Source organism: Musa acuminata, chromosome BXJ2-2 (genome assembly GCF_036884655.1).
Source record: "Musa acuminata AAA Group cultivar baxijiao chromosome BXJ2-2, Cavendish_Baxijiao_AAA, whole genome shotgun sequence".
NCBI classification, from domain to species: Eukaryota; Viridiplantae; Streptophyta; class Magnoliopsida; order Zingiberales; family Musaceae; genus Musa; species Musa acuminata.
Window position 1 is genome coordinate 32,170,190 of NC_088339.1, and position 20,782 is coordinate 32,190,971.

The following is a 20,782-nucleotide window of genomic DNA, read 5'->3' on the forward strand; positions in this document are numbered from 1 at the left end:
ACTCTGAGACTAGAATCTGGGAACGATATGAACTCCATATCGTCCACAAGAATCCGCTCGATAGCATAAAAAAGGGATCTTCATTTCATGCTTATTGCTACTGTCTCATCTAATTCACCTCTACCCTCCTCAAAGCTTGATTCTTTAACAGAAACATATGGATCGTCCTGGATGAGATCCAGGAACTAAACAACGCACAAAAGAAACACAATATACTAGCAATTCAGACATAAACATATGGATGCAGTCCCTCAATCACAGATTCAAGAATTCAATGTAGAAAAGCATAAGCAAAAACAGCAGGCAATGAGACAAATTTCACCTTCGGCAACAGGGAAGGAAGGATCGGGGCAACTCTTAAGACAAGAAGCGTTTCTCACGCTAGGCTTTTATGGAGTCGCACGGGTCCAAGGAATGCTTGGGTTTTCTTCCTTAGCCATCCGATACTCCCATCGTACGGTTCTTGAGTGGACCATTCTAAGCCGTCAATTCTGATCGCACGTCGTTTTTCCGATCTGACGGCTAGTAGGCGTCTTCTCCGAAACCCCGGGCGGAAGGCACGGTGGTATTGCGTGTTTGATGAAGCCACGAGAACCGTAGGATTCAGACAATCGACGGCTGACGAGTGGCGGCTGATGAATTTTCGTATAAGGATACAAGATTAACGTGCTAGATGGATCCCAAACATTATATCCACCACCACTTGTCCACATCAGGCGTGTTGGATGTCAAGCTCGTACTTGGCGTTGACGTCTAATGTGGACCGTTATTAATACCCACCACTTCTTGTCCATATCATGCGTGTCGGAACAAAGCCGTCAAAATATATCAAGGTTGACCTACTCGGAACCCGATTCATAATATTCATCACTTCTTATTCACATCATGCATGTGGGTTGTTAGGCTTGTGCTTCGCGTTGACTTGGACAAGGAGAAAGATCTCAATTGGGTTTCAATCAAAACATCTGCAAATAATTCTTGGTTGTTAAACGAGTGATGCAATCAAAAGATCTCGATTGGGTCTCAATCAATGCTGCTTCTCCCATTTCATATCCAAATAAGTTTTTGACTGTCAAAGAACCTATAAAATCAATTCAAGTTACATCCAATTAGAATCCATAAAGATGGGAAAAAATTTTGGTCAGACCAAGCTGCAATTCAATCACAAAAGACAAAGAAGCAAAATATCTGTCCTCCATCTTCGCAGAACATCATGAAACTTTTTAGTTCTCATCAGTGGACGACCATAAAAAAGATGATTCAGATAATGCTGAATGTCCATAACTCAGATTCCTTGTGTCTCTAAGTTGAGAGCAGCACTAGTTTTCAGCCATTTCTTTCACCGCTCTGTGTCCTGAGGTTTTTGCTCGGCCCATCTGTTCATTCTGCAGGAACAATATTTTCCTTATCAATATCCATGACAGGTGAATTCCAGCGTGATAACTTTCCCAATTACATGTTACCTGTCCACCCAGACAAGGAACGGGATTTCTCGGTAAGGTAAGAACTTCTATCGATCAAAACCATTGCTCCGTTGTTAGGAATATCTGTCATACGCTTTGGACGCGGATGACCACCTTGCTCATTCGCACTTGGAATCCACACCATTAAGCTTGACCGGCAACTTCTTTTGCTATTTCAGAAACCTTGAACGGGACCACGGGACCATCTTTTGAGGGGCAGAAATCCTCAAGCAGTGATGGGGCATAATTTTGGCTGTGCTTCAGATAAACCAGTAAAGTCATTCTATTCAGCAAGCTTCGGTAGATTTTCAAGAGATTGGGATCTGTGCTTCCGGTTACGAGTAAGAGCAGCAGAATGAGTTTGTGAAGAACCAGAATTGAGGGCTCTGTTTCGAGTCCCAGGTGTAGTATGCTGAATTGTATCGTGTTTTAGTTTATTCACTGAATCAGTCTTGGAGGCTCCGGCGGTGGCTTTCAGAAAACTGGGCTGCTTGCTAGTCTGTGTGGTTAATGGTTTCTTCTGCAAATCCAAAAATAAACTCCAAGTTACACACAGATAGAAGAAATGAAAAGAACACTATGGTTAGGCACATATACCACTGGAGATCTGCAGCATTTTGTTGCAGAGTTATTGTTAGTGGAGCTTCTTGGATGATCCCCTCTGGATGGCTTAGATGTTACTTCATCATCTGGAGTATTTTTCGTAGCATGCGGTTTGGAAGACTGGTCCCCATGATCTTCGGATCTGAGGCATGAACTGCAACCTGCCGAATGAACTCTATCATTGTCAGCACTTTCCAATGACAAGGATGGAGAACCGGTTTCAATGCTATAGATTGCTGATTTCACAGCAAAGCGCGTTGATGAAAATGATCCCGAAGTAGCACTGTCAAAAGAGCTACTTGGTGTACTTGAAGTTAACTTCACAGCAGAATTTGAAGATACTGTAGAATTACTTGCACTTCTACCGACAGTTTTAGTTCTGCTTGTCCTCATAGATGCTGTATTAGTGATTAATCCAGATGAGGAGCGATTGGTAGCTCTAGATGTACTACTCATCCTTGTTATGTCCGAAGGAGATTTAAGATTTTTGTCCACTGAATTTCTGACCAAAGTCAAAGTCGTTTTTGATGGTTGGGAGGACTTAGAATTGCCACTGGAAGAACCTTCATTCATTTTCTTGGAAACCACAACAGATTTTGGCATTACCACATTGCCTGCCAAAGCCACACTTAAATAAGAACAAAATTCTAAAGCAGAATATATATTATATCCAACTGCATTGGTTAGAGATGCCTGAAGATTTTTCTTAATTATACCTGGTTTTTCTTTTGTATTACTGGTTCTTATTTGGGTTTTTGCAGGAACCAAAGTCGTCTTGGCTGGCACCATTTGTACAGTTGCTCTGGACAAAACTCTTGGTGGCTTTGACACTGTCCTCGAACTAGTAATTCCATCAACAGCCTTAAAGTGTGAAATGTGAACTTGAGTCAACAAATATTTCAATTTATTTGTAATAATTAAAAGATTAGTCTCATTTTGTGAAGGAAAATTTTAGAGCCAAAGCAATTAGTATATAATATGCACATACCACATCTGTAACAACAGTGGCCCCTCTAGAATCATGCTTATGGAGATGGTTGCTAACACCGTGCCTCTCCGATGTCACGGGAGACTTCTTCTGAGGTGACACAAGCTATCAAAAATTTGTGTATCAATGCTATAAAATAGTGAGGTGATTATTAAAAAGATATACCTTATTGTGACGAGATGGTTCAGACTTCACCGGTGCTGCAAAACATTATGAATATACTTAGAATAATTGCAATAATACAAGCAACACTGAAATTATACTCTGATTAAAATTTCCTATGCAAACTTCAAATAGATACAGGACTTAAAAGCAAGTGTTTCAGACTTTTAACAGGTTTAACATTCTTACATTTATTGGGCAGTGCCCTTCCCTTCGCTGGATTAATTTTCTTGCTGGGATGTGCCAATTTCAAAGCTTTTTCACCAGTACCAGGAGTCTTTTGATTGGAAGTTTGTACATTTTTAAACAAATCTACCTCAAGCTTTTCCAAAGCCCATCTATCATTATCTAAATATGAGTTTAATTCTGTTGTTTTTTTTGCTTCTTCTGTAATTATAGGAAGTGAACATGCTTCACTCTTCTTGAATGTACTGTTTATGATGGCCAATTCTTCATTATTCAGAACACCTGTGAACAAGAAATAAGATCCACTAACCTTATAAATCTTGGTTCAATCTATGTTAGTTTTGGAATCACAAAGTCCATACCTTCACTTGTAAGAAAATCTCTATCCCAATCTAAACTGTTCCGCAAGTAATGTTTGCTGGTCTTTAATTGTTTTTGCTCCGAGGATTCTACTGACTGGAGAGCTTGTTTCATTTGCTTGCTCATTTTCTCTTGACTCTTGCCATACTCAGAACCAGCAATCACTATTTGAAAACAATTCTTCTCAATGTGGTTCCCCAAAAGGCACATAAAAATAAAGAACTAAAGCAAAGACTGAAGAATCACGTACACATGCTGACAGGTAACAAGTTAGCTACTGAAAAAATCTCTAGATCACACATCTATAATTGTGTTTACAAAACCGATCAAATTCCACTGGAAGCTGGTAAAATCATAAACATCATGAACATGTTACACAGGACTGTGCAGAAAATAATGTTAGTCATAAAACATGAAGGACACAGATGTAGGAGCTTGTGTTAAGAACAAAGGTCATTCAAAAGTAGAGTTTGGAAACAATCTTTATATCTGTATACTTGTGGTTGGGCTCATGTAACTCTCAAGGATTCAGATTCTGGTGACCATTGCCACCAATCATCACAATTGATCAAAAATTTAACTGGGACAAAATGTCACATTTAATGGATTAATGTGTAGTTAACCTTTGAATTTATGCGTTGCATGTTTATATAATGTAATGCATTCTCTTGAGTAAAATAAGATAACCTAAACATTTTGCGTAAGGATAGACCAAACCTTCTGATCACAGAAAAGATATTTCTGGTCCATGTGTAGAACATTAAAATATAAACAGAGCAAAAAGCTAACACCATAAAATTAAAATTACGCAAGTGGGTCCTGTCATCACAATAAGGTTGCTGTCTATGTCATGGGTCACCAGAAATCAGTTCATGGAAATAACCTCTCTACTTGATTCTCACCAATTCCCACTTCCACAAAATCCTCAGACATTGGGCAGCCTTTTTTATATTAAATTGAATTCATCAACCTATTTAATTCTACCTATCATAAATGAGGCAGTTATCCACGTCATGAGACACTAGGATTTGATCAAATTCAAGTTTATAGGTCATAAATATGGATTGTCAACCTATTTAATGTCATCGTTGAAAAGAGCTTCCTACATTGGGCTATCATTCTCACATTAAATTCAAGTCTGTAGGTCATAAATGCGGATTATCGAAGCTACGCCGTATCATTTTCACATTCATCCAAAAGGAAGGGGGATCCAACAAAGGTAGACAAAGAGAGATCAGAGGTATTGCCTATCTTTCATTCTTGCCTAATTCAGAATGAGACATCAACCAACAAGTCACGTATTGCCACATATTCTAAAAATTCATCTCACGGATTAAACGCATTCGAAACTCTAAAAGATTGTTCTCGTATTGCATTCAACAAAAAGCAATCCAGAACGACCAAGCAAACCCTACCACATTCAATCTAAAGAATTCCAAGTCTTGTAGGACCGCATTTTGGAAAGAACAGAAGCAATGACAGAACCACGACGAGAGCGATGACTACCTGACGTGCTTTGGTGGACGGAGACATCGCAAGAGGAGGACGAGGAGACGCGATCGTCCTCCGACGGGACGTCGATGAGAGGGAACCTTTCCATGGTTGTCGAGAAACCTAATTCATGGTTGTTCGCGAGAGGAAACGATATGGGGGAGGAAATAGAAAACAAGAAGACGAGACTAATTTAAGGCTACGGTGAAACAAGACGCGTATATGGCCGATGTCTGCTTTAATTAGGAGGTGATTTTTGCATATATGTCCTTGACAAATTCTAATATCTTTTCGTAATAATAATTCGGAGTTATTTAATAAGAAATCAGTATGCATAAGCTTAAAATGACCATTGTGTATATGCTTACGTGTGATGGATAAAACCTTCGTCACCACACCGAACAAACTCTTAATTGTGACTTTGAGCTAACAGACGCCCCTTTCAAATATCATCTTCAACACTTAATCATTTATATGAAGATGTTAGTTGATTTAATTGGTAAAGATGAGTATGTGAAAGATTCAAATTGGATTTGTGTACTAAATAGAAAGATAATCTATTTAAATTTTGACACTTTTATTATCATAGTAAACTTTATAAGGTATTATTAGCATTACAATTTCAGATAACAGTCAAATGATACTCAAATGAACCTTTTAATTTTCAATCATATATTTAGGCTTTTAGATTTGAAGGGGGCATGCGAAATTTATACGTTACATAACACTGTAGCAACACTACTGCTACAGTGCTCGGCACGCCTATATATATCGAGCGGTACACTCGAGTGTACCGCTCGATATACCGTATCGTACCAGTACCGAGCCCAGATCGAAACTCCGATACGGTACGATATTACGGACCTTGGTAAAATATAATTACGATAGATCCACACTAACCTACCAATCCATGGCACAAACCAATATTTGAAATAAAGACCTTTCACTGATACCGTCGCCATAAAACTTTAAAATAGATAGGTGAGACTTTTAAGATGTAGTACATCAAAAACAGAGCTCGAGTTAAAAGTACTAGGCATTGGATGCCATGTACAGGCAGTCATGAAGAACAGAAATTAGTAATGATGAATAGGCAAAGCATGCTGCATCGTTCGAGTAGCTGCAGAATTCATCATCACACATTCAAACAGATACCATAACTACTTTGGCTTGATGATAGTGGAGATGATTGCAGTACACTTACGGTTATGTCTAAGTAACTGTCTGACAAATAACTAAATATTAATCTCGACAAAAGATAGCATACAACCATCAGATCTTAATCCTAGGATATTTCTGATGATTCTACTCGGCAGACAACATCTCAAAACCCGTGCAAAATGGCTTGCTGAATCTGAACATTCACTCTTTACGCCTCGGCAAATCTGAAAAGCAAAAAAGCCACAATGATGATTTAGATTGTGCCATTGAATTGCTTGTTTAAAGTTCCACGGACACTTTAACGCATACCCCAGTTCTGAGAGCCTCAGGTGAGCTTCAGCATAATCAGCAAAGAAAGCATCCTCATCCTGAGGGCATGAAAGCCAGGATTAAAATGGAGAAGAAATCACCACCACCATTCTTGGCATAACAGACAATATAGTCATACAATCGATGATGGACAAGAATACATACAGCAACATATTTTTCCGACAAGAGGGCGGAATACAGGATCATTTAGAAGGGCCTTGTCAGAAGGCAGCTGGATAAGGTCTTCTTTCTCTCCACTCAGGAGTTCCCTGACAGAAAAACAAAATCTATCATTCCACACCATTGTGAAGAGAATTATTAAAAAGCATATGGATCAGACAAATTTTAATGTTTCGTGCAATTACGGAACCAAAACAGATAACTGGCAAACTTTAGAGGATTGGTCTGTGCAAACTTACTTGAAGTATGAGTTGTCAAAAATTAGAGGATTGGAAGTTCAAGCTCCTTCAAAGCCTGATCACTCCTTATGGCACCTTCCCTGTTGCAAGAAAGCAAAACATGTAAAAAGGAGAGAAGATAACAAATAGTAGTAAACAATCTGGCAAGCCATGCATAGAGCACAACTAGAAAATTACCAGTGTGTGACCACCAGAGAGTGCAACAATATCCTGATCACTGAGACCCATGTGACCAAACACATCCCTGAGGTGATCAGAGCCTAAAGGATTTAGAAAGAAAAACAAGTCACAAGTTGATCAGGTTTGTGTTACAACAAATTACTTTGCTTTTATGATGTAAGGACAACTTAAGAACAATCAATAGAATATACACCACAATATACACCATTGGACAGCTTTGGGAATATGGAACACTTGAAATGCAACCAAAGAACCTTCCTGTTATCCAATTACAGTTTATATATGTTTGCAACACCTACTACCACTACACAAACATACTGATCCTCAGATTATATGAGTATGTCACCAATACAGAATGATTATTGGCAGCAACTAAGAATTATACTACTAGTAGTCAAATCTAACACAAGCATCTGTATACTAAATGCCGAAAATTTGAAACTCCAAAAGATTATATAATCATTGAGATGCTATATAAACAGCCATACCCTTGGAAGCATCAGGAAGGCGGCCTTCTACAGGAGGTTCAGGTTAGTCCTAGACAAACAGAAAACAGAATGTCAATATATCAGCGCCAACAACCATGGCCATAAATTGGTTCAAGGACATAGCAATCGATACTAGGATTCATAAATAATCAACCTAACAATAGTAAAATGATTTGACCACAAATCAACATTATTTCTTGATATCTGAAATTTATTGAACCAAATAATTAACGTACAAATCAATGTCAAACTACATTAGAACATCTCGATAGAAAACAAAACTTATGTCTAGCTTCTATTACATAAGACATAAGTCTAACTTGATGAATAAAATCATAATATGAACATAACAATAAATTTTCTTGCATCAAGTTTCACACTGAGCTTGCATGCAGGTAAAACCAAGATCAACCTGGGTACAAGGCTATGGCAGTAAAGATAGAAACACTTCAATTATCTTGCATAGCTGAGTCCAAACAACAATGCAGAAGACTAATTAGTGAATGTAAAAAATGATCATCAGTTAAATTTATTGTTCTTCCTAATGTGAATGGGATATGGTTCTTCCTAATGTGAAGAGCAAAATAAATGGACTTTTAACAAACTGCAAATGTGAATATCATCCCATTATGTTGTTTAGAGATTTTTTGGAGACATTTGGTAGATTGCAACTGCAAATGCCTACAAACAACAGTTGGAAGAAAAAGCAAATGCTACAAATAGTAGTTGAAATTTCATGTACTTGAATTTTCTACATGTGTGGTTGCCACTTGGAAAAGAAACTGATATAGAGGAGATAACAACTAATACTTGGCAGTACGGAACACAATATAGGAGCAATGTGTTACGAGGAAATGTGTGAGAGGAGGGAGAGTGCACCAAATCCAAATTTGACATGCAACCCCATCCAAAAATCTAGCATGCGATATTTCATTTCACAAGTTTATTTCCAACATATGAGGTTCTAATTGCATGTACACATGCCCTAAGCAACCTAATTGCAAGCAACCAAACATTTGCAAATGAAAAGCGGCAATGGTTCATTAACTCTCCTTTGCTGCTTCTTGGAAGGAAAGAAGAGATTCAAAAACAACGTTCGCAAAGATGATTAAACAATGGTTATCAAATTTTCCCAAAAGCACAAGTGGCGACCGACATGGATTTATACTGAATACTATCTAATGTATGTGCCCCGTTCAAAACAACCCCCGTAAACCCTTATCATTTAGTAATCAATGGCATCACAATTACCCGACATCATTACCGCAACCCGACCAAAAAACTGGTTACAGAAAACGAATCGCAAGTCAGAACGTGCATCCAACCCATCCTAATCTCAAATCCGAACAACAGTGAACCACTAATGTTATAAAAATGTTTTGTACAATATAAAGCATGATCGAGATCGTATACCTCCCTTCCGGGATGGAAAGGGAACTCGGGTCCTCCAGTAACTTCCACCGCCACGACTCCAGCAAGCTGCGATTAGAAGGCATGCATCAAACTAACATAAAGAGAAGGAACATATATCAGCGCCAGATCCGAAGATGATGGACCAACCTGGTAGAAGTCAGCGTAGGTCAAGATGGGGAACTGCTTCTTGATGGGCTCCAGGAGTCGGACGGAGATGTCGAGGCCGTTATTGGCGCCGTGGGCGAGCTCCGTTGGGAACCTCATGGTCCCGAACGGCCCGCCGGTCTTCGACACGACATCGTACGTCCCCGCTGAGTGCCACCTGGAACCAACCCCCCAGTCGCCGCCGTCCGTCACCAGACCACCTAGAAAAAAATGAAAATGAAGCAGGACGAGGAGCACTTACGCGAGGCGGAGCATCAACGGTGAGCAGTTCTTGTCAGCGATGAGGCCGCGGAGCTTCCTCTTGGCCTTCTCCACCGCCTTCTGATACTCCTCGCTCACCGCTGGGTACGACTTCCCCATGGAAGACAGGACGACTGCAACGGAGCAAGTTAATGGGGCGAGACATGGCGACAGCAACAACACCCACCATCCCCCCGCGGTTCTTTTAAAGCGAGGGAGAGAAGGTTCTAGTAGCTTACTTACGGCCGTCGGATGGTGCGCGATGTACGGTCACAGTTCGACTAAGATTGGACGGTGCTGATGCGTGTGTATCGCGACTTGGTAAGTGGAATCTCCGAGGTCATGCGCGGCTAACGTGAAATGGAATGTGTACTGCGAAATTACTTTAACGTCCTCAGTTGGACCGCTATCGTGGAGAGCCATAAGGGCAGAATGATCTTTTTGCCCGTGGAAAGTGTGATTGGGCGTTTCGCCGAGAGATTCCATCAGAGGGGAGAGGCGAAGAAGAATGGAACATAACGCGTGGCATACAACCACTGGCTGAATTATCTGACGCTTCGTCTGAGTTGGGTATAATCTTACGACGGGCCGAATCTCCCTCCAGTTTCTCCATCAGGACCGTCCGTTCATGCAGGCCCCGCATATCACATAAAATGGACGGATGAGATGTTAGACAATGTGAATGGACGGTAGGATATCCGGAGAAGATTCCTTGCACTGTTAGTGCTCGGACACCAATCATGATGGATTGATGACGCGTAAACAAATCCTTGGCCTGAGCCAGTGGAGCCCACATGGGATATCACGCTTAATAGCACGAGACGGTGAAATCTCTAAAAACCTGTGCAATGGCTTTATTCGCCGTTGAAAGTAGATTGAAATTATTCGATACATTTGCACACAGTTACGTGTTAGGCTTCGCTGCAGACTGTTCATGCTTCATATATGTTTGCTCCTTTTTAATAATAGCAGAAGAAAATTAGCATCAAGGGAACAGATTGTAAGAAACAAATAAAAAATACAAAAAAGATAATGTCTAGGGGCATTTTTCCTCTAACAAAAGGCAACTTATTCATAAAGAAAAACACAAAATTGCGCAAATATGCATATCGCCATTTTCACATTCTTGATTCATGGAAAAGTTGCATTATTCCCCTCCATATTTAGGTGACAATGGCATTTTATGCCTCCTAAAACATTTAGGAGAGTTTAAACATGTCATGGTAATTCCATGCATAAATACATGGCTACAATTCAATAATCCAATGCAACTCATACAGATTGGGTTTTTAAGCAACTGCCTATCCTCTGATGCTGCAAAAAGATGGGGGAAAGACAGTTTAGTCTGGAGAACAGGCTTTAAAATAATCTGTATTTTGAATATTTAAAATAACACAGAAATTTACTTGGGCGATTGGCATCCTCCTTCTAACAGAATCAATCCTCGAGAGGTCGATGTCAGCTACTGCAACTCCTGTTGCCAATCGATCTGTAAGGTAGAAAAGCTCAGGCCATTAGATCTAAAATGCACACTTTTGACAAAGCACACACTAAGTATAGAAAAGTTGAGCATCAAGAACTATTATTGAGCACTAAAACAGATATAGAATGTGAGAAAGGCAATCACACGTATTATATTATACATGAGTAGCCTTGTACTAAACGTACTGACATGAGTAGACCAACATTTTAGATGTGCTGGCTAGTTTAGAGGAATGACACTGAATTATACATGTTCAAAAGGTATCAGCATGATGTCCTCATGCCATGACATGACATTTTTTGCCATCCATAGCCTTTAAACGATGGTTTGCATTTCATGTTACCCTCGATGTTATTGTTCCTAGCCACACAGGCATGCTCTGCGGTTGCCATGAGTAATGAAGCTCAATATCCAGATTAAAAAGAAAAAGAACTTTATATTTGAAGTGCCTGAGAACAGGTTGTCATCTCAAAAGATGAAAATTCGTCCACTGCTGTTCAAAGTTGAAATCTGCATTAAACTGTTTAGAGTTACTACAAATAGCTAACTATCAAATGCTTAATAATTGCCTCCACACATCCTTTTCTTATTGATTAGCATAACTGATTAAACAGATCCTGGGTGCATGAAGCGATCATTGTGGATAACACCTGACAGCTATAAACAATGATGTTGTTTTCTTATTAATTACATAATTCTGACAAGTTTGCAAATATAGAATACTCAGTGTTACCTGGAAGTCGAGCTATAACTACTCCCCATGGATCAATAATTAGAGAATCACCATAACTTTCTCTCTTCTCACCGTGTCTTCCAGCTTGAGCCGCAGCAACAACCTATAAAAGAGGTACCAAAGACAATCAAATGTAGGTAGTCCCTACCAATGTGAACTTTGGATGCTAAAACCATAGATAAGAGCAACTAGTGTTTCTTGATGTAATCAAAGCCTTAACAATAAATACATCTTTTAAGAACAACGATATAGGACTAACTTCTGGTTATAGAATAGGAGGCTGTTGATTGTCTGTTGGGAAACTCAAATGAAGTTCAGCAATTGGGAACTGTGTTTATGAGTTCACTTTGTCTCCATAGTCTTTTTATTAGATATATCCATCTAAGCTGTCAATGAAGAATCTACCCTTGTGTCTCTTCTTATAAAACAAATTAGAAAAGGAAATAATATATAAGAAATATCACATACGTACATAGCATTGAGTCTCAATAGCCCGCGCCCGAAGAAGAATTTCCCAATGTGCCTCCCCTGTTACCTTTGTGAAAGCTGATGGCACCAACAGAATCTTTGCAGACAATTATCAGAAAAAAAAAATTGGAGATTTTCAGGATTTATGTACTTAATAGAAATAAAAATCCATGAAAGAACTCCTGTATCCTAACATTACAACAAAAACCTGTGCATGGTGTTGAAAACGCAGCTGTTGATAAAGCTCTGGAAATCTCAAGTCATAACAGACAGTAAGACCAAGGAGCCCAACAGGGCTCTCCGCCACTACAATAGATTCACCTGGTAATTAGAATGTCAGTATCGATCACCAAGAAAATTAAGGATTAATGAAGAAATTAACCATACTAGAGGTATAAAGCTTCAATTTAGACATTTAGGTTTGCCTGAAAACAAACATAAACATCACATGTTTTCTCTAGTCCTAGAAAACAAATGCAATTATCTTGAAAAGTTGATAGTTCAAATTGGTATAGCTAGATGAACAAAGTAATAGAGATGACGAAGGATATCAAGTATATCTCCTATTTAGGTATCTTGTTGTGTTATGTCATTAAGTCAAAATTGTTTTTGCACAAGCATCTTCAATAGCAAGCATCCTCAAAAGTTATGGTCAATAAATGATACAAGGAAAGAAAAAAAGAGAAGGTCCAAGTTTCACAATATGGCATATTAACCATTGACATCAAGGACACCTCTAGATATTACTCATGGTGTCGACCTCTCTCAACTGCTAAAGCTTTGCCTCGTTAGTTAGGGTTAAACATGAGCTATATTGGTTACAAAGTACCTTCATCTTCATCCATCTTCCAGCTATTCTTGTTCTCTACCTTATCCACATCCTCCCCCCTTCAATTGATCCTCTCAACAATATCCTCCTCTATTTATAATCAAGAGAAGCTTAGATAACGATTCATCAACCATTGCTACCCACCAATCACAACATCCTCTGTAATAAGCTTGTGATACACTACGAGCTTTAAATACCAAGGGGGCTTTTGGTATTTGGACAGAGATGGCGGTTGCATCAGCTTTGTTTCTTGGGATGGGCAAATAAATTTTTCTCCTGTCTCCTCCCATATATGAAATTAAGATTGTACAGGATATAAATGTTCGATGAGTCCCACTGTGTCTATCTTTTTATCTATTTATTTATTTTAAATGGGATCTGTATTTTTATTTATTTATTTATTTTAAATAGGGACTGCATGAATGCGTACCCCCACTATCACAAATTATGACATCCATTCTCCTACTTGGAGAGATGGAAAACCAACACCCCTCCCACATGCAATGGAGGTTGCAGGCCCTGACCCTGGGCCTTCTTGATCACACGATGACCACACCCAGGTAAGTCACTGTATCTATATGTAAAATGGCTATCCACCACAACTACAGAAGTGTTGAGTTGTCAAAGTTCAAACCTGCAGCTGTGGAATCACTCTCCTTGTATACCATACTGCCAGGGACATCCACATCAAACCTCAAGATGATAAAAATGAAGTCAGCAGTCAGATTTCATTATCTTATAAGTAGGCGAGCAACAAGTCGCCACTAAGAGATTAGACCCAGGAAATGTAAAGTTTTGCAACTTCAATTCAAGAGAATTACAAATCATAGTGAAGTAACTGTTTAATTTTTCACTATCAAACTGAAAATAAAGACATTTTCCAACAGCCAATGCTACTACTGTAATGAAAAAAGCATACCATGAAGCAATCAGATCTTACAAGTGTATTTTACGGTATGTTTTTCTGATATTTCCAGAAGAATCAAGCAAAACATGGGTGTTATACAGATGGGAATCATCAGGTCCTTTCTCTTGAAATCCTCCAAGTGACAGCCAAATATTTGATTCTCTGTTGCATCCATCAAGACAATCAGGCTAAAGCACAACCCTTTTCAAGCTTTAAAATTCAAGACAACAAGAAAAGATAGAACCAAGAGGGAAAAGAACAAAATATCTATTGAAATATTATATTTATACAACTGATTGAATGGTTAATGAACATCAATTATGCTGAGTAGAAAATAAGCATGGCTGAAAAGATCCTTGGAGGACGCTCATGGAAGAAAATATCACGATCCCAAGGGTAAAATATGGTAGATATCAGCTGAAATGCATCTAAACTATTACTACTTTTGAGAACACAGTTCCATAATGGGAAAACTCTTGCCTATATGCATATCAGATCATCTATTCACAAACTACAGAGATACCAGATAAAATGATTCCAAATTTTTAGCAGCCAGAAACATGGACAAATCACAAATTCGTTAGGCAAAGTAGTGAAAATTTAATATAAAGCTTTAGTTTTATTTGTATAGTTAACTAGCAGGCACCCACATATCAACAGAGACTACCAACAACGACCATGTGTATGAATAGGCAACTAACATTTTGGGAGTAGCAAAAAAAGTATCTCCATCAGGATGAAACAGATAAGTACTTACTCATAAAAGTATATTACAAATCCTATTTTACGCAAATAGGCACCATAGAAATGCTAAAAATGCATAATGAAGGCAGCTACCTTTGCACATAAATCCATGCAGAAATGAACATGGAGGTAGATATAAATATACAAAAAATCCAGTGAATACATGCATGAACTTCATAAGATACATCTAAATATGGAAATACCGATACATAAACATCCATGTGCATTAACCACCGATTCTATTTTATTGGGACTCTGGTATATGGATACAGGTCCAAGTGTTTCGCATGGTTGTTGTTCTAAATCTATATATGGGAAACAGTGGAAAGAAGTCCCAAGTGGCAGCATTCAAATGTTAAAAATAATATAAGCCATAAGTAACATTGTCCGTTGTTTTGATATATTAATATTTTAAATATTTTTTACACATAATAGAGTAAAATTTTACTATGTTAGAAACTTTTTTAAGCTAATTTGGTGCTATAAATTAAAACAAAATTTTAATTTTCATGAAATACAAAGGACAAAGAATGTTTAGATACCCCAACTCCATTATTTGTCTTCTTTCTTTTTCTTTTTCTTTTTTATTTTACCCTCTCTTTGCTCATTTCATGTGGGGTGTCAAACCCTCTGTTAAGTTTCAGATATTAGATATACTTCTTAGATAGATAACCTGAATCATATCATTTTGTCGCTCAATAGCTTCCTAATCAATGCCCAGCATCAAAGAAAGATCAAATAGAAACCTTAGCCATATTGCAATAAATTTAAAACTCAAGATAGAGCAAATAGGTCTCATGTTCAGTGAATTTGAGGCCTCTTAATTACAAGCATGAAAAATAAATCTGCTCAAATTAACTATCTTTGTAGATTTACCAAAGTTAAACAATTTAGATATAGCAATTTTATCACCAGCAGGTGTTTGTCTGAGAAAACAAATTGGTTATTCATAAGGTGGCTATCATTTGGTGAAAAAATCAACAAAGAGACATGTGAAAAACAACTAGCATTTCACCGTGCAAGTGAGGAGTATCTCTGCATTATTGGCCCATCTAAAGGTTGAGCTATTTTAAGAGACTCTCCATCCTTGGCAGCTACAAAGGAAAAGCTCTCAGGAAGACAAAGCAAATTCACTCCAGCAGCAGCAGCCTCCTATATACCATTTGCAATTTATCACATGTTAGAATTGAAGCACATTAATTTTTGCTATGGACACTGCGACATAAAGACATAAAATATGAGCAAGCGGGCAATAACTCCCACATACTCCAATTTGAGCAAAGCAGTGAAATTTTAACAAAACCAAAAAATGACATGGGAAATAAAATATAAAATTATATTTAGAAAACCAAAAATAGCATATGCGATTGTCACAGTTCAACAACTCTTTAGATACAATTTATAACCTTGAGACAGAGCAACCATCCTGCATGCATATGAAGGCCAAAATTAAAGGATTGATTACAAGAACCAGTCTTTGGGATAGCAAAAATCCATTTAATTTGAGTCATAGATTTCTTTTTTGATCAGTAATTTTGTCGCACTCATCACTGATTTTGACTTAGGATAATTATCTTGAGCCAAAGCCATTTGGTTGGCATGATTCAACCTGTTTAGATGACCCACTGATCACAAAGGTCAAGAGATCTTTTAACATGATCTAACCCTGATTTTTCTTTTTTTGAGAAACATTGTAAAAACAATATCGTCACCTACCATCCGACATGACAAGCACCTTTCATGAATTCAAAACCTGGACCTCTTACACAAGCTAGAACATCAACAACGTGAAACCTTTAGGGTTTCCGGACACTAGACAATCTACCCCGTCAGAACAGTCACGATGAAGTTTTTCTAGTAGCATCACCAACATCCAACATAAGAATCGGATTCTAAAGAGTAAAAACGGAGAACTTAGGTCCGAAGAGAGTATGGAGATATATAGAGGGCGGCAAAGGGGGTTGCCTTGACGAGACGAGAGCAAGTGTTGTAATTGGCTTCGAGGTCGTTGGTGGAGGTCATCTGGGCCACGCCCACCCGCAGTGGCGAAGCCGCCATGGAGCAGCGGGCGGAGACGGCAGCTGGGGTGGCGGAAGGGCAGCGGAACACGGGAGCTCGGGCGAGATTTTTTGGTGCGAACCGAAGGGAGAAGGCCATAAGAATGCTGAGGTAAACTAACACCAAATTAGAAGCTTTTAATCGTGGATTGTGACTCTCCTACTCCTGCGGTAATTTCACCACCCGATCATGACTCATAAATTAATCGGGGTTGTTTCATGAATTGATCAGATTCGAACCGAAGGGAGAAGGCGGTGATTGTACCATCCGATCACGATTCCTGAGTCACTTGGGCGGTTTGTGGATTCTGCTACTACCATCCGATCATGATCGGAAATTAATTGGGGTTTATGGGTTCCGTTACTTCTTCGGTTAGTTTACCACACATCATGAGGCATGGATCCGGGCTGGAATGGGAAGCCTCGCAATTAGGGTAGCGAACGGATGAGATTTATCTGTTGACTTAGTTGATAAAAATCTCGATCGTTGATCACAACATTGATCAACTGGAATCGGCATCAAGCTAATTCAAACCGGAATAGACCCAACATTGAGCAACCGGACCAGGATCGAGTCAGTTCAAACCGGAATCGACCCAATAAATGCGTAAGCAGACCGAAAATTGTGAAGGGATTCCAAGGGACGAGGTCAAACCGGAATCGGCCCGACAATTGAGTCCAAGCGGACCACGGTCGATGCAATTCAAACCGGAATCGACCCAACTAGTTGGCTAACCAAGAGTCGAGGCCGTGAAACGAATATATTATAGGTAAAACATAATTCAAATAAAAACTAATTCCGTTGCCGGGACTCGAACCCGGGTCTCTCGGGTGAGAGCCGAGTATCCTAACCAACTAGACTACAACGGATGTTGTAATACACTAATAATTATATATAATATTTCTAAGAAATCGATTTGACATTGTTTTATAATAGGTAGGAATAGTTAATTTCACCTAAATATAAATATGTCTCAATAATAGTTACTAGTCTGCCTAAACCCCATTTCAAACTCTTACATGGTTATTAAAGTTGATTTAAATCAAGAAAGATATGTTATAGTTATTAATCTATTTATGTCATTTTCTAATGGTTTAAGCTAGTTATTAATCTTTTTTTTTCATCGGACTTATCACTGTTTTTATCATCTCATCACCTTTTGTAGCCTTCGTGCAAGGGCTCGTCACTATCTACGATTCCCCTTAACCATGCCCGCTTATAGCCTTTGCACAAGGGTTAGTCACCCCCTCTACTCGGCACGAGGTTGGTTGACCAACCTTATTTTTATTTTTTAAAAGAAAAATCGACTATTAATTAATCAACAAAGACCTCAGTCTCGAAGAACACAGAACTCCCCTCAGGAGATTTGAGGAGAACAAAAATGTCTTGCTTGGTCGACAAAGCTATGAGCAATAGTGTGTAATAACCTATTGACATGTTCAAAATACAAGAGATTGATCCTAACATACAGATTAAAGACATCAGAGCGAGTGTTCCTCAGATGCCAAGAAATGAGAATGGCTTCAGGACAGTCAGACTTGATTACAATGCCGGATAGGTTCAGTTGAGTAGCATTTCATAGCCCATCACAAATGGCTTAGATTGGACTCGAAGAGTGTACGTTGTTTGGTGGACATTGGAGCCCTCGAACACAGTTTATCCCTACTGGTCGACAACGCAGCATCGCAGTGGCTACGTTAGTGCTTTCCTCAAAGGAGTTCATATATAGAAGAGGTTGGAGGAGAAGAAGATGTGCCCTGAGGCAGCTGAGATTGGTAATCATCGGAAGGGATTTGGTGACCTTTGGTTTCATTTCTATACTTCTAAATGAACCAAAGGGAAGTAGCGATAGTATAAATGATGAAGGAAGCAAATAGTTATACTTTGATATGGTATTGGCAAACTTGACAGTAGACCAATAGCTAACAATGGAGTGCAAAGGTGTAGCGTTAAGCATAGAGTTGATAGAAGTGGCTCCTTCAGCTTGAGATAGGTGTCTCTGTCACCCATTGATTTTATTGAGATATTTGTCAATAATTTGAATCTGAATATTGATGGATATCTTACTATTATGAGGAAGAAAGGTGTCCAGAGTATGAAAGGTGTCGGTAGGACTTAACATTTTTGAAAGAGAAAGGAGTGATTCTTTTCTCATCAAAGACACTCATCTAATATGCTGACAGCTAACATAGAGACAGCATGAGCATCAATATGGGTACTGACTTTAATGAATGTTCGTATGCTGATGTGGACATTGACATATCGACATGAATGCAGGGCATGGATATCATGGCCTGTCTAAACCTATACATTGTTTCTATAAATTACTTTTGCAATGAGTATAGATAATAGAATAGTGATGGAGGCAGGTTTAGATTACTAAATAGTTAGATTTGGATTCATAATCTTGTCACCATCTTACTTATTTTTATCATCATCATCATCATCATCATCAGCACACCCTAATGTGTCACAGATGAAATCCACCAACTCCAATTAGGTGTTCTGAATCACTTGTTCAGTACTTGGAGGAAGCCCCCAGCAAAGTGATAGAATTAAAGTGCTAGCTTCTGTTCAGTACTATTTTAACTGACAAGTCAGATATCATAATCACTGGGTACAATTATATATATATGTATATATATTTGCATGTCTCCATTTAATGTCACTCTTACACATCTTTTGTCTTGTGTTGCACCATTCTTGAAGATTACATGGGCCATGTAACACAAGACAAAAAGTTGTGTACAAGGGACTTTATGCCAAAGAAAACTCTATATTATGGCTTGTAATGATACAGTAGCAAGAGAGATACTTGTGATCTTATTATCCGGTGATTGAGACAAGCAATGGCATAATCCATGGTAGGCTCCCAATGTGCAACGTTTGGTAGATTTGGGACAGCAGTGGACTTCATATGTGATACTGCAAGGAAGAGCAAAGAGCAGTGAGCTTGTAAGCAAAAAGTGCAAGTGACATCACATGCACTTCTAACCCACTGGTATTGGTAGAATGTATCTCATGTTCAGTCATAATAAAGCGCCGCAGTCCATGGATTTGCCTGTCTTCAAATCCAAGCCAAAGAGTGAGCAGCAACAGGTTGTGGTCCTCATCTCCTTCTTGCATGAATTTCTTGTACTCCATCTCCAGTCCTTCAAAATCGCACACCACCTAAGAGACAGATTGCCTCACTGAAAGGCTGCTGTCAGACTGGTGCAGAATGGGCAACAACTGTCTGCCTTAGAGAAGTCGTGTCACCAGTTTTGCCCACTGTCAGTGCCATGCCATGATGCTTCAACATGGTTGCCCAGAGATATCATCAGCTCAGGTGATTGCTTCATGGTTAGCAGCTGTGGAGATGTGGCCGGCATGCAGAAAGCAAGCTGACACACTCTTTTGCAGCTTTGTGCAAGCTGGAAGTTCCCTGCCATGCTGCCTGAGCATGGAATGGTTGGCACCAGCAGAAATGTGGTTACCATTCAGAAATCAAGCTTCCAGACTCTCTTGCAGAAGTCTGATGATGTTTGGTGAATGTGTCAAAAGCAGGTGTCTTTGGATGCTTTGCTTGAGGACAATGCTACATGCAAGTATACATCTTTCAGCATTCATTCGGTAAACTTGATATCTTTTGACTTGTCCAAAACCTATCTACGACGAATGATTGGTTTATGGTTAACATTGGCAGAGAGGTGGTTTGCAAAGCAAGGTTACACACAATGTTGCAGCTTTGAGCAAACAACAACTCCAATGATGTTAGGTTCATCTGTCAAAGTGTCTTTGGATGCTTTGCTTGAGGAGAATGCTACATGCAAGTAAGTATACATCTTTCAGCATTCTTCTGGTGACACAGCTGGAGATAAATTTATACTCTTTTAACTTGTCCAAAAGTTATCTTTACCTGTTTGCTACAATGACAAATGATTGGCTCATGG

General features: G+C 39.0%; 2 protein-coding genes, 2 non-coding genes and 1 pseudogene across 5 annotated transcripts; all 5 read right to left on the reverse strand.

The window, feature by feature from the left end:
* Nucleotides 1-1,091: 1,091 nt before the first annotated feature.
* On the reverse strand, nucleotides 1,092-5,426 carry LOC103976188 (uncharacterized). The gene is made up of 8 exons (XM_018822198.2): nucleotides 5,269-5,426; nucleotides 3,765-3,926; nucleotides 3,406-3,684; nucleotides 3,220-3,254; nucleotides 3,055-3,144; nucleotides 2,783-2,927; nucleotides 2,061-2,680; nucleotides 1,092-1,983 (listed from the first exon to the last, which is right to left on the reverse strand). The coding sequence occupies exons 1-8, from the start codon at nucleotides 5,360-5,362 to the stop codon at nucleotides 1,747-1,749; spliced, it is 1,662 nt and encodes a 553-aa protein (XP_018677743.2). The 5' UTR covers nucleotides 5,363-5,426; the 3' UTR covers nucleotides 1,092-1,746.
* An 823-nt stretch (nucleotides 5,427-6,249) lies between these two features.
* On the reverse strand, nucleotides 6,250-9,791 carry LOC108951166 (L-ascorbate peroxidase, cytosolic-like; annotated as a pseudogene).
* Nucleotides 9,792-10,720: 929 nt separating this feature from the next.
* Nucleotides 10,721-16,967, reverse strand: LOC103974371 (deaminated glutathione amidase, chloroplastic/cytosolic). 2 transcript variants are annotated; one of them, XM_018820243.2, is made up of 9 exons: nucleotides 16,758-16,967; nucleotides 15,808-15,944; nucleotides 14,082-14,210; nucleotides 13,776-13,810; nucleotides 12,521-12,633; nucleotides 12,317-12,409; nucleotides 11,845-11,947; nucleotides 11,035-11,117; nucleotides 10,721-10,942 (listed from the first exon to the last, which is right to left on the reverse strand). In XM_018820243.2, the coding sequence occupies exons 1-9, from the start codon at nucleotides 16,947-16,949 to the stop codon at nucleotides 10,901-10,903; spliced, it is 927 nt and encodes a 308-aa protein (XP_018675788.2). In that variant the 5' UTR covers nucleotides 16,950-16,967; the 3' UTR covers nucleotides 10,721-10,900. The 2 variants fall into 2 exon arrangements, with proteins under 2 accessions (XP_018675788.2, XP_009387462.3); XM_009389187.3 differs by having other exon boundaries at nucleotides 13,776-13,834; nucleotides 16,758-16,966.
* Nucleotides 13,549-13,709, reverse strand: LOC135606330 (U1 spliceosomal RNA). The gene has a single exon (XR_010484789.1). It is a non-coding gene; the product is annotated as a U1 spliceosomal RNA (small nuclear RNA).
* A 679-nt stretch (nucleotides 16,968-17,646) lies between the features above and the next one.
* Nucleotides 17,647-17,719, reverse strand: TRNAE-CUC (transfer RNA glutamic acid (anticodon CUC)). Its single transcript has one exon. It is a non-coding gene; the product is annotated as a tRNA-Glu (tRNA).
* Nucleotides 17,720-20,782: the final 3,063 nt, after the last annotated feature.